The sequence below is a fragment of the Leptinotarsa decemlineata genome, unplaced genomic scaffold (assembly GCF_025532065.1).
Source record: "Leptinotarsa decemlineata unplaced genomic scaffold, Ldec_3_MD MMD2_tig00003335_RagTag_RagTag, whole genome shotgun sequence".
NCBI classification, from domain to species: Eukaryota; Metazoa; Arthropoda; class Insecta; order Coleoptera; family Chrysomelidae; genus Leptinotarsa; species Leptinotarsa decemlineata.
In genome coordinates, this window is record NW_027412587.1 from 4,303,534 (window position 1) to 4,318,240 (window position 14,707).

Consider the following 14,707-nt stretch of genomic DNA (forward strand, 5'->3'; position numbering starts at 1 on the left):
ATAATTAAAAGTTATTATTATAACTACCAACAACTTAAACTTATAACCATACCAGGTTATAAAGGGGCACGACATGCTTGAGGTAACTGATGAATTCAATTTTATACGGATTAGTATCGTATCTGTTTAAGTAGCTTTCCACTTGTCATTAAATGGGTTTTGAAAGTTGTAATAATAATAACGTAGTATACACATCGTTAGTGACATTAAAATGGGTATCTTTAAAAGACTGACAAGTCATCGCGGACTTATCGGTAGAGCTATGAAAAAATAACAATATGTAGTTAATTTTTTTATATATCATACTCGTATTTTACGCGCGGGTTGAACCACTGCCCCGACTTTTCATTGATAACATCAATTATCAACCCAATGATGAATTATGCACATAAATCTTCATCCTGCATTACTCCATTCGTTGGTGAAAACCGTATGAAAATCCTTTCGGTAGTTTTTGAGTTTATCTCGTTCAAAACAGACTGACCTGGTTGATGAAACACGAGTCGAAATAAGTGTTCCCCTCCAGAGGTTCCAGTTTTACCATTCGATTGATTGCATTATCAATAAAGAAAAGAAACGTTTTCATCGAGACTTGAGAAACAGTGTTTATGAGATTGATATATTGCATTTACTTGCTCTTGAAATATTCATTTTTGATATCTAAGGACTCTTGACAGATATAAATAAACACTTGTGAAAGTGCTAATGCTTTTTGCAACAACATTTTAATTGTTACGTACCTACCGGTATTGTTATCCTAAATGGGTCATAATAGACAAGTATCGTTAAAATTTTTTATGGCTGGTAATTTTCAAATGATGATGAAGAGAGCGCAATCACGAAAAGTGAAGGCCAAACCATATAAATCAGTGGATTTTATGTTTCGACTATAAAAATAAGAAATAGATAGAATTTGGTATTGTTATTATAAAATTGTTTGAAACCAATTGTTCTTCTAATTTTCTGCATAAAAAACGGCATAAAAAACTTTAAAAAAATTGTTTTGATTTCGTTAACTGATCTTTATGTGGTTTTTCGCGCTGATTTCAAAAATGACATTTGTTTTTATCTATCACGTGAGGTTTGCCTACAAAATGAAATAATTGAAAAAGTACTAAAAAACGATAATTTTAGATTTATTTTTTATCATTTCAACATGAAGTAAAAGCAAAAAAACTATGCTACATAGCTAAACTAAGCATAATAATGATACACACGTGTTTTCAAAGTGATTGTAAGTCTTTGTAAAAACGTTTTCTTTTTCCGTCAAAGCTTCTTTTGGTATCTACTTTTTCGGCTGTGTTCCTGTGTTCTTGTGAATTTTCCCTTTTTAACATCCAACAGTAGTCTGCCATCATGTTAACATTCCACCGACCTTGGTATCTGCGTTCCATTTCTTTTATGTCTTGATGAAACCGTTCTTCTTGTTCCTCACTTACAGCCCTTAGATTTTCGGGAAAGTAGTCCAGATGTGAGTGAAGGAAATGGACTTTGACAATCATGTTGCAGCCCAAAATTTTGTAATTCTGTATCAATTCAGGAACCAAAGTTTTGTAATTTGGGTCTTTTTTGTTTCCAAGAAAGCCTGTTATAACAAGTTTGAATGAATTCCAGGCATTTTATCTTTCATTTCCATTTTAGTGATAAAGCTTTCATCTTTTTAAAGTTTTCTTATGTCAGGCCCAACGAAGACTCCTTCTTTTAGTTTAGCATCGGATATACCCGGAAACTTTTCAGAAAGATACTTGAAACAATCTCCTTCTTAGTCTAATGCTTTCACAAACTGTTTCATTAGCCCCAATTTGATATGGAGTGGTGAAAGAAAGATTTTTTAGGATCCACTAAACTTTGTTTTTCAACTTTTTTAACTCTAGGGATAAGACCCTTTCTTATTGTTCACACTTGCTTGACATAGTGTTGTTTCCTGTCACGGCTATCCCATTCACATAAGAAACATGGAAACTTATTGTAACCACCTAGTAATATTGAAATAACTTTCAAGTCTCCACAAATGGTCCACTTATGGTCAGAGTAGCTGAGCTTATTGAGAACAAATTCAAGATTTTCGTAGCATTCTTTCAAATGGACTAAGTGTCCAACAGGCACAGAAGCATATTGCTTCCCATTGTGAAGAAGTACAGCTTTCAAACTTGTTTTTGATGAATCGATGAAAAGTCTCCATTTCTCTGGTGCATACGTTATGTTGAACATTTCCATGACGCCGGGTACATTATTGCAGAAAACTAGGTCACCCTCTTGTGTGAAAAAAGGGACAAATTGCCTTTCTTTAAATCGGTAACATGAAAATGAAACACCGGAGGCTAACATATGAGTTTCTTTAAGCCTAGAATCATCGAACCCATACCGAACCTAAAAACCCATTTAATAAGAAAATTTCAGGTGAAATTTTACTCCTCACACCACTTGTGTATCAATCCTGGGACACACTGTATATCAAAAATAAAGCAAACAAGATTTCATTTAATTGCCTTCAAAAGAAGAAAATAAACTTCAAATCTGTTCATTTTATTCGATTTTATTCAGCCAGGTCGGTAGCCAGGCGGTTCGACATGGGTGCTTTGTTCACTTACTCGAATTGACTGCCGTGTTGGTCGGTGGTTCAAGCCTCAGTCTGAACGATCGATTTTCACTTACTATCGTCCAAACCGTGTTAGGAATCACACGTTAAAAGGTGAGACCTCGTTAATTCTTAGCTCGCACAAGTTTCGACTTCTGAGGGTTGTCGTTCGTAGGGGTGCGACAGCTGGTTGAAGGAAAAACAATTTGTTTTTTAAACAGATGCGTCATTTTTGCAATATTTTTTCAAGCACCACCAGATTAATTCACCACCTTGAAGGTCCACCATATGTCACTCGATACCCACAATATTTGGGGGGGGGGCATAAAAAATTAGTCCGCGGTATGCAGTCTGGATTTATAATGACATCACTTTGCTCATTGGGTTTCACTCATAGGGGTTATTGTGGAAATGATAAATCGATATTTTGTAGCGTCCGCCATGTTGGATTGAAAATGGCGGCCTTTGGGTAATCGTACATTGTCACGAGAAAAAAAGGATGCCAAATTCCAGCTCAATGGATCACTGGAAAGTTGGTCAAATTCAACATAAAAAATTTGAATATAGACACCGGGACAGGAGGAACTAAAAGAAATATAATAATGTAATGTAATAAAAAGGAAATGCCACCGGTCGTGACGTAATTGGCGCTTTTGGAATTGGAGCATGCACAGGGTGAATAAATATCAGTATAATATTTGGTTGTTTGAATAATCACTACTGTAAATTGTTTCTACGGATTTTATCTTCACAACCCACCCATCAAACCAACTATAGAAACAATAGTCGCGTTCCACGTATCCAAAGACTAGCGAATGAATTCGATCATCTAAATTTTTTTACTCCAGTTTCACTTACCTGATAAATTGTACCGTATTGGAGTTAGATAAGTGGCAAATAATTGGATTGCTTCATACTTGAAAGATAGGAAAAAAGCAGTAGTCATAAATCAAAGTAAGTCACAAATGAGAGCAATCAATACCGGTGTACCACAAGGATCTATCTCAGTCCCGTTTTATTTATCATCCTTATGAATGACATGGTACACTCCTGTCCTAATGCAAAAAAAATATATATGTATGCTGCTGATACAAATATACTGGTCTCAGAAACAAACACACGAGATGCAGTAGCGAGGGTAAATATCACCGCAAATTAATTTCATAAATGGTGTCTATATAATGGGCTACCTACTAGTAAATGTATGTAAAACTCTTTTATGGTATTTACAACGTAAAATATGAACATTATTATTAGTTATCTGATAAAAGTCAATAATAAAAGCATTGAACAAGGGAATTCTATAAAATTTCTTGGAATTATTATGGACCATAGGATGACATGGGAGGAACACATCATTGTTCTTGCAAGAAAATTGAGCACTATCTATGTGATTTTTAATAAGACAGCCACAATGAACAGTGTCTTTGGAAGTATTGAAACTGGTATATTATGGACTTGCCCAGTCCCTATTAACATATGGTCTGATGTTTTTGGGGCAATTCAGCTCATGCCAATAAAACATTTCTCATACCAAAAAAAATTATTAGGTCCATGGTGAGTGCTCATCCAATGACTTATCCTAAACAGTTATTCTCACAGTTACAAATCCTTACACTGCCTTCAGTGTATATAATGCAAATTACTGTAAATATGAGAAAACAAAGGACTTCAATGTTATCAAATAGTTCCATTCAGAAATATTCAACTAGAAAGCATGAAAATGTACGGCAACCTTTCTCCAGACTAACGATCGGGCAAAACTGTATATATATATATATATATATATATATATATATATATATATATATATATATATATATATATATATATATCAAGGTATACCTTGTTTTAATCGTTCTTAAGGAACTGTTTGGTCCAACTCACAAATTGTCAAATCTGAACTGCTTCAGGAACGCTCTCCACAAATACTTGGAAGAAAACGTATTTTATTCTTTAGATGAATTTTTGATGTGTGGTTCCACTTATGTCTCGCTTGCGGTTACGCAGTTATTTTTATTAGGTATTCTTGGTTATTCACATTTTGTCTTCAATCGAGGACCGCCTGCCTGGTACTGAAGATGCCCAATAGGCTGAAACAGCTGTCTACCGGTGGCTCTTAAATTGAAGAGTGATCAGAATAGTACTTATCTATTCATCATCAATTTCCAGCAGCTTGATTGCATTAACTTCTCACGATTTCATATCATTTCCAGAAACATGTGGATTCGTTTTCCGCTGGCATCCCAGGTTAGTTTCCCAAATTTCCGCTAATGCAGTTGCCAGTTGATTGGTCAAACCACCAACACTGACAGAGAAACCTTGGCAAGCTGACTTGGGTGTCACATCAATAGGTGGTTCCACTTATGTCTCGCTTGTAAACGCAAGCGAGACGCAGGTATTTTCATGTAGTACTTTTATTCACATTTTGTCTTCAATCGAGGACCGCCTGCCCGTTACTAACGATGCACAATAGGCTGAAACAACTGTCTACCGGTGGCTGGCTTAAATTGAAATCAATATGGGAGTGATCAGATTAGTACTTATCTATTTATCTTTGATTTTCATGAAATTATTTTCCAGCGGCTTGACTGCATTGACTTCTCTCGATTTTATATCACTATCATTAACGAACTGTTATTTTAATAAAAAGTGAAATGAAAATTTCTGTTTTTTACCACTTTTATTTGTAACTAACGTTACAAATAAACTAACAATGATTCATTACATTCGCCACTGTGTACCACCCCTGTAGGTACTAATAGAAATAGAGGTAGGTACTTGACTTGATTGAGTACCTGAATTTACAGTTCACAATGTGGATGTGCCAATTTAAAAACCGGAGAGTGAATTAAATCAATTTGATCATTTAACAGGTTGCACCCGCAATGTTTATGCTTGTGAACATTCAAAAACATCTGAGGCCAAAACACTTACTTCTGGTGAAACACCACCAAAGGATCCTCGTACAAATCACTGATATCGATGGTTCTTCCTTTCCTGATAACTTCGGGATGTTTCCTCATCATCAGCCATCCGACGTGAGAGAAGAAGAATCCACGTTTCGCGTTGTGAGGGTCAGCGTCAGTCTCGCTGTATTTGTGGTGCACTCTGTGGTCTCTGACCCAGTCTACTAGTGAGTTCTGGAAGAAAGAAATCGCTTATTGAAAGCAAAAAGCTGATTAAAAAAAGTTAAAAAGTTTTTTTAAGTCAATAATAATAAAGGAATTACTTCAAGAAAGCTAGCATATTCCAGTCAGATTTTATTATGAGATGATTTATGGTCTCCCAGTACAAAAAGGTCGAAGTAATATAAAATGAAGAAATCGTGTCAAAGTGCAAAAACACTTGAATTCAGACTCATGGGACATTTTTACCATTCTTTATATTTGATTGTTGAAGAGTCAACATTAAAAAAATTAATCATATCTATTCGGCATCATACCTGGCCTGCTATGCTGTAGCACATCAACAGGATAATCTTCAAAGGTAGCTTGGCTTTGAACGATCTGTGAGTAAAATATCTGTGGGCTCCAGCTGTTATTCCAAATCCCCCTAGACCTCCTATAATGAAATCTGAAAACAAAATTATTCAAACACGCCCTTGATTTGAAAATTTGAGAGTGAGAAGTCCACCTCTGGTTTTTCTTTTTCTGTTCGATACATTTTTTATTTCATTTTTCAGCTGAGCCTACTGAAGTAGCCTCTGGTAGAAGTCCATTGTATCTCAAAATGGAGTGCAGTAGATTTGCGAGGAATAAAACTCAAAGTCGTCTCCGATGGTGAAATTAAATTGTGGAGACTACTTTGAGTTTTATTCCTCACAAATCTACTCAAGTAGTATTTTCACAATTCTAGTGTGAGGCACATTGCACCTATAATCGTTTTTCTAAATGTTACTTGTAAAGACATCTGCTAAAGAGTTAATGTCTCTTCCAGAGTTAACGATATAACTTTGTTTAATATTCTTACCGTATATAACAATCCCTGGTTTTTCCAGAAAAGGGTGCGTTACAAAACCATATATAGCAATAATATGCCACAGTGCTATGAAAAACACACTGACCCATATAACTGGCGTTTCAAATTCCCATATGTAGAATTTGTATTTCGAATAGCAAGGAATGGGTTTTTGTACTTTTTTGGGAATATATTTGTTAGTTACATGGTTTGTAGGGACTTTTGTTCCTGATTTTTCGACTTCCTTCGTCTCTGTTAGGGTTGTGATAATCATTTTTGGAGTCTTCAATCCAAGGTATCAATCTCTGTCATATCCAGTGTCTGAAAAGGAAAAACATTTGGATAGAATATTTTTTTTTACAAAACCAGAATATGTTTCATTCAAATTCAATGGTTTTTATAATACTTCACTCACAGTGAATAATTCATATCTACAAAATCGAAAACAGGAGATAACAACAAACGAAAGATACTTTGACTATGTTGTAGTTAAAACAGTGGTTCCCCAAGGAAGTATTCTTCGACGCCTGTTTGTTAATGTTTTTACTACCGATATTCCAAAATCTGTAAGCATGTATGATGATCAGATATAATCTGATAATCTTCTTCTGTATGTCCAAAGAAAACACGAATAACACAGGCCACCAAAATAATGTTTTTGAAAACTTTGTTCACTTTAATAGCTGATTTTTATAGATGTGCTGAATCCAAATCTGGGCTTATTTTTGTTGTATTACCCATAATTTTTGAGAAGTTGACTCTTTTTATATAATTTAAAATCTGTACGGTATATGGTAAAATTAGTGAAACACCATTTTAAATCACTCTCATGGTTTTTATTCATAGTAGGTAACTTGAAATAATGATACAGTGTTGTAATGTAGGTTTCACCAGTCAGATGGAATTGGTTTATATTTCCTTTTCCTTTTTTCTTTGAAGTTCCTTGTGTAGTTTTTCCTGCGATGAGTCGCTTGTTGAGCTTCACGGTGAAGTGACCAACAGTATTCTCCCATCATGTTGATGTTCCAGCGGTCCTGGTAACGTTTTTCCAGCAGTTTAATATCTTGGTGAAAACGCTCACCCTGCTCCTCAGTAACATCTCCCAAATTTTCCGGGAAGTAATCAAGATATTCAAGAAGTTGGAGTTTCAGGCTCATCAAACATCCTAAATTCTTAAAATTGTTCAACATGTTAGCTACAAAGGTACGATATTCTGGGTCTTTTGCATTTCCTAAGAATTTTGTAACAACTTGCTTGAATGATATCCATGCTTCTTTCTCATGTATGGTCATTGTTGTTTCAAAGTTTACGTCGAACATCATTTTTCGAATGTCGGGTCCTACAAAAACGCCTTCTTTAAGTTTAGCCTATGGACGGTTTGGAAATTTCTGACAGAGATACTTGAAACAAGGTCCATCTTTAAGCAATGCCTTTACAAACTGTTTCATGAGGCCTAACTTTATATGTAGAGGTGGTACGAGAATGTTTTTAGGATCTACAAGGTTTTAGCGGAGAATGTTCTTCTCGCCGGGTTTTGAAGACTCCCTCACAGGCCAGTTCTTTCTGCACCAATGTTGATTTCTTGCTCTACTGTCCCATTCACACAAAAAACATGGAAATTTGGTAGAACCACCTAACTGACCAAGAAGTATGCATGTTACTTTCAAGTCATCACATATCATCCAACCAAGAGCCGAATAGCCAATTTTATTCAACACCATTTCTATTTTGGAAGAATCAATAAACAGTCTCCAGTCTTCTATTTTGTATTCAACCAAACTCTTTGATCAGACCTGAAATGTCTGAGCAGTACACTAAATAACCTTCTTGTTCCAAAAATTTCGAAAACTGCTGCTCTCTCTTCCTATACACATAGAAACAAGCAATTCAGCTTTTTCTTTTGTTAACCCAAGATTCCCAAGTCGTTAAGCTCAATCTGAGTAAACAGTTTTGGCTCTATATTTGCTGTAGTACATTGGAACTCTTCATCATCTTGCTCATCTATATCTGACAGTTCATCAGAAAACATTTCAGTTTGGACTGAATTCAAATCATCTGGAGGTTCTGGGACCGGCAAATCTACATCGTGCCCTACTGGTCGGATGGCGAAAATTAGTTTAGGGTAGCTTATTACCTTCTTGTTTTTCGAGTTATGGCCAGTCATATCAATACTACAAAAGTAGCAATAATCAGGGTGGTTTCTAGGTTCCCTCCATACCATAGGAACAGCGTACTTGAATGCTTTTTTCTCCTTTTTTGACCATTTTCTAAGATCTTCAACACAAACATAACATACCCTATGCGGGCCCAAGATTTATCCTGATCACCAAGTTTAATTACAAAATATGAGAAATAACCCTTTTTCACAAAGTCTGTAATGTTTCTTTGATGTTTTTTTATTAACAAACTCACCACAAATATAAGAAAAACTGTCAGCAGGGTTCTTACAACCGCGATTAGACATTTTAATGAGGACATGTACTGGAAACTAGAAAGTGAGGTTAGGTTGACAGTAAACCAAACATCAGCTGTGAACCGAACAATATAATTCCCCTTTTTCTGGACAATAAATGTGTTTCAACAGTGCTGCCGACTCTTCTATATCCAGCACAAATAATTTTACAATTTTATTTGTAGTACATAAAAGCTGTTAAATTCTGTAATAAATAAAAAAACTAATATATTGATGTGCAAATCTGAAAAAATGGTGGGCGATACGGCTGAATAAGTGTCATATTTGGATTCGACACCCTAAAAAAGAGAATAATAAGGTGTTTTAAGTAAAAAAGTTTTTTCATCCTTGGCCTGTGTAATGCATAGAATTCCTTGAATAATGATCCTAAAGTCATGTTTAGAAAAAGTAATGCCTGGCACTGAATTATTATCAGTTTTAACCCAATGCTATTTGAATTTTACTAGTTCGGACTTCCATTGTCTACTATATAAAATGATTTGAAATCCCTGAAACAAGTAAAAAAGAATAATTAAAAAAGAATAGTTGAAAATAACAATTATATTAAGCAACAATAAACCTGAAATGAAATGATAGTGAAATAACCTACAAGTAAAAAATATAGTGATTGAATAAATAAAAATTAAAGGAAAAAAAAAACAAAAAAAAAATAATAAAAAAAAAGTGTAGAGATTCCAAGTCACGTTAGTTCACGACGTTTCGATTGTTGGTATCTACAATCGTCTTCGGGTGATGACTGTCATCACCCGAAGACGATTGTAGATACCGTTGTCCAAGTCACGTTAGTTCACGACGTTTCGATTGTTGGTATCTACAATCGTCTTCGGGTGATGACTGTCATCACCCGAAGACGATTGTAGATATCAACAATCGAAACGTCGTGAACTAACGTGACTTGGAATCTCTACACTTTTTTTTTTTTTTTTAATTTTTTTTATTTTATTTATTCAATCACTATATTTTTTACTTGTAGGTTATTTCACTATCATTTCATTTCAGGTTTATTGTTGCTTAATATAATTGTTATTTTCAACTATTCTTTTTTAATTATTCTTTTTTACTTGTTTCAGGGATTTCAAATCATTTTATATAGTAGACAATGGAAGTCCGAACTAGTGAAATTCATCACGAAACATTGTCAATCACCTTCAAACCAATGCTATTTCATACATAGAAATCTGGCAGTTGCTACCAGTGATGTACCATAAATAGTGATTGAACGGGCGGAAAAAATTCCATTTAAATATTTCATTGATATTCTTAACATCAACACTGAGAGACATTCTTGAACATAGTGACAATTATATTGAGAATCAGTTAACATTTCAGGAATAGGGATCTGCTTCAATTATTTTTTTAATGAGATCTTTCCCGGTAGATGTATCGGTCTAGGAGGATCAGTGAAGTGGCACACAAGATCATTCGATTTGGCTCAGTTAGATTTTTCACCCAAATACTACTATTTATAAAACCCAAACGATTTTCACTGAATATCGAAGCATCACACTGAAAATAATTCAGAATGTAAACTTTCACGGTCGGAGATAACTATGTGAAAACTATTATCTGGGTATCTTTTCCGTGGTCTGCAGGTTTTTATGCGATGTTTCGCAGTTCGGAATAACGGGAACATCATAACATATTTTCGTATATCTGAACTGCGTTCGGAACAACGGGAACAACAACTCCAGCACCAAATCGGGCACTGCAACCGTTACCACATCGGCTTTGATAATATATACCGCAGTATTAGACAAAAAGTCCGGCATAAAATACAGACACAATACTTCAAAATTATCTTACTGCTTTGAAAAAATTCTCTATTATTCTATTGAAGCGGAGGAGTACGAGAAAAGAATAGACAGTGCATTCCAGTTGTAACGAGACACTTTGAATATTACATTGGATATTGAATTGTTTACTCAATCAAATGTTTATCACAGGTTCAGACGAATATCTGTTTCCTTCCTTACATTCTGAAGGATAAGAGATGTTACTAGCCTAGAGCATCTAGTAATTTCTTTCCGTAAATTATCCATACTAGTTGGCTGCGTCGTTGGTGGAACCTACGTCGAAAAGCGTAATTGCAGTTCTGGCGTTTGAGAAAACTACTTGTTTTGGATTTATTTTACGTCAGAGGTTCCAGTATCACTTTTCATTGCCGTATTTCAAGATTTTTTAAGGCTCAATATCAAATGACCTATTCAGGTTGGCTCCTTTCAACTGTATTGTTCTACGTTTTTTCATATTGTTGGTTTCAATAGAAAAATAAATTTTGAAACTAGAGTTGTAAAGATTCATTGAAGTTTTGATCCACTAGTACTATCTATTAGCGCTACAGCAAAAATTTATCAAATATATATTAGCTATCTATGAATGATCATTTTCATTGTTATCAGATTTATTTACCATTAACTCTATGATCTTCTTTTGGGGTATCTTATTTGGTGATAGGTGGTTGGTGATAGGTACATTAGCAACCAATGATATCATGATAGAAATTTCGAATACCCGATGTTGAAAGTGCATTTGAATCCAATTTTATTTTCTGTTTGTCAAATATTGTTAACGAAGACCTTGTTGATTTTTGCCCATATTAGTATTGTAACGAATTGAAGAATTAACTGTCTTAATCAAATTTATTTTTAACAATTTTTCACTATCACAAATAATTTATATACACTACTTATACAACTAACGCTTAATGTACCTTCACAGTTCGAATCCTTTATTGAAACACACGATTCACTTTCTAGGTACAGACTCTCTCTATGGAATGAATGAATGAATGAAAATCTTTTATTTCAAATTTTTTTCAGGTTTTTACAATCTTTTGTGTGTGTGTGTTTGTGTAGGACCCTGCTATAGGCTTATGCCTCTTCAGGGTGTTCTCTCTCTATGACGAGTCATCCTGATTTCGTCCAGGTTTGGAAACCAGCTCCCCTACCCTTTTAGCTGATTATTGGCCGTGAGAGGGGCCAATGGGTACACAACTGATAGATGACTATGGACGGAAAGCAGGGCTTATATACCGCTAACGAGCTTTCTAGATTTATCTAGAGGTCTCTCCACTCGCCTAGTATTTTCCCGGCTAGTCAGACCGCTTCTTTCGCGGTGATGTCATGCGTTTGGTGTCTGAGATAATGGTCAGGGCCGGCTTCAGATTCATTACAGTATTCTGAAAACTTCCAAGGATTGTCGGTCATAAGGAACGACCACTCATAAACATTTAAGTCAGTAGATCTATACTTTTTGTAGCCGCGACATATATACACGATATCATTCCATTTCAGGTATTTTTTTAGAGCAGGACACAAACACTACAGGAACATTCTTAAGGCGCTTTAAGAGCGGTGCCTATGCGAAAGTAGCGATTCATATTGGATTTGAATCACTGAAGATTAAATTAATTTGGAAAAACGTTCTCAGAAAGTTTATTCTACATACACGCAGTTCTTCACATGAAAGAGTTTTTAAGCAGTGAAGTTTGAGGCGTACTGAGTTGGACCTCAAAATGATGGGCAGCCACAGTCCGTCGCGTATTTCTGATATGTACCCCTCTTGGTGAAATCAAATGTGCCAAGTCACTTGAACACTTCCCGTGAAAGTGTCTATTGAAGAGAGACAAACCTCCAACCTTTCTTCGATGTTCCAAACTTTCAAGGTTGCAAGTGATGTTGATGAATCAGGCAGATGGCTCTTTCTATACATGAGAATAATACTCTGAAAGAGGTCTGATCTGAGCTTTATAAAACATCAAAAGTTGCTGAGGTGTGTTCAGTTTTTTGGTTCGGAACAGTGTTCCAAACTTTTAAGAAGCAACCTTTGCAATTCCACCGACATGATTGTGCCAAGACATATTTCAACCCAAGCGGGGATTTACTAAAGCGCGGCAGATTAATATACAGGGTGATACCCCGTATTCGGTTAAGTACCTCCACCAAATATGAACCCCATATATAAGGCCGCCTGTGAGGGATAAAGGATCAGATTAGTGAAAAAAATTGATCATCAGAAATTCTCGAGCGCGTCAGATTAAGGTAGGGTGAGTTATTTACCTGCTAAAAAGTGTATATTCCAGTAATCTGACAATTTAAAAGTGACGTAAAGGAAGGGGAGGGCAGCAAAGTTGTAAAAAAATAACGTCATTTCGACATTCTCGAGCGTAGCTATTTTTTTTTTATTTCGAAAGAAATAATTCAAGGATAACGGAAAATATATAATCTGACGATTTCCGCAAGCCGAAATAACAAAAATTTGTCGATAAATTTTAATGCGTGCAGCTGTGTAATACCTATATTTTCCTCTCCAAATTTCTATTCCTCTATTCTCTAATCACTTTTCCTCTATATATTACTCTCTCACTCCGTCCCCACTCTGAATTCTGTTGGCATGACGCCATCACAGCTGATCACAGAGACTCGTTCGTGATGAAGATGAAGATGATGATTAATTAATCAATTAATTGAAGAATGTAGCCGTTACTACGTGGTACGAAATCATAAAGAAGAAAAGAAAAATTAAACTTTCTATGTTTTTTACCACTTTTATTTGACTCTAACGTTACTGCAGTTTCGTCCTATAAGGACATTTTCAAACTTATAATTGTATAAGTTTGAAAATGTCCTTATACAGGCTGATTCACGGTGGATGGCACATTAGACGTTTCTGGTGAACCAGACAACGGATCACTTTGAAAATTTAATGAAGGGCATATTCGGACATTCTCTAGCCAACTAAAATATTTTCGACAATGCGGTGTTGCCGCTTCTATTAGAAAGCAGTAGCAACTTTGATTTTTCAAATGGAACACTCTGTATATAATATTATTTTTGGAATCTCCAACAATTGCCCGACAACTTTTCTTGATATTTCCCTATACCTATCTGTTACCGTTTTCGAAATAAAGATTAATTTCAATTTTTTTCTTCGAAAATCATGACTTCTAAAAATGCCGATATCTTTTAGTTAAGAAGTACTATGATATCGAAATTTGGTTTGGAGTTAGGTGATACTTGGACACCTCCCACACGTCAGCCTAATCTCCGTTACTTCAATACAGGGTGGTGAAAAAATACAGTTTTTTCGTTTGCTTGAAAAAGTTGAAGAAATTTGATTATTTTAAATAGAACACCCTGTATATTATTGAAAATTCGGAAAGCTGCTGAAATTTGCTTTCTTTCTATGTATATCATACCTATACCTAACCAGTCAAGTTTCGGACTTATGAACATTTATTTGTGAAAATGTCCCTTCAGAATGGTATTTCCATTCGGTATTTGGTAAGCAGGCCATGATTACTATTTGACAGTAGCCTTGTGACATTCTCCTAATAATATCGACATTTTCGTCACTTCAGAAGTTGCAAATACCTTCAAAACGATGGAACAAAACTATTCAAACGAAGTTCTTATGAATTTGTTTATTATTTTTGGACAGTGTGACAAAATTATCAGCAGAACATGTAGAAAGTTCAATGAAATGTATCCGAATCTACCGCCAATGAACCTCAAGAAATTTATACGAATTCAGAACAATTTCAATATGTTTGGATAAACTTTAAAAAAGCACCAAGAAACTTGAAATTGGAAATATTGATATGAATAATTATAAAAAAGTAAAACAATCATGTGGAATATTTCAAAATATGTTCGAATCGCTGGCCGTTCACTTCCAAGCACTTTAAAATGCGGGTG

The 14,707-nt window shown here is 35.1% G+C and overlaps 1 protein-coding gene across 3 annotated transcripts in view; it reads right to left on the minus strand.

The window, feature by feature from the left end:
- LOC111516751 (acyl-CoA Delta(11) desaturase-like) overlaps positions 1-14,707 on the minus strand; it is a 48,661-nt gene that overhangs the window by 11,130 nt on the left and 22,824 nt on the right. For all 3 annotated transcript variants that reach the window (XM_074177975.1, XM_074177974.1, XM_074177973.1), the window contains exons 2-4: positions 6,551-6,859; positions 6,024-6,154; positions 5,516-5,721 (exon numbers count right to left, since the gene is read on the minus strand). In XM_074177975.1, coding sequence (XP_074034076.1) covers positions 5,516-5,721; positions 6,024-6,154; positions 6,551-6,812 — 599 coding nt within the window. In that variant the 5' untranslated portion in view covers positions 6,813-6,859. The remainder of the gene's footprint in view (positions 1-5,515; positions 5,722-6,023; positions 6,155-6,550; positions 6,860-14,707) is intronic.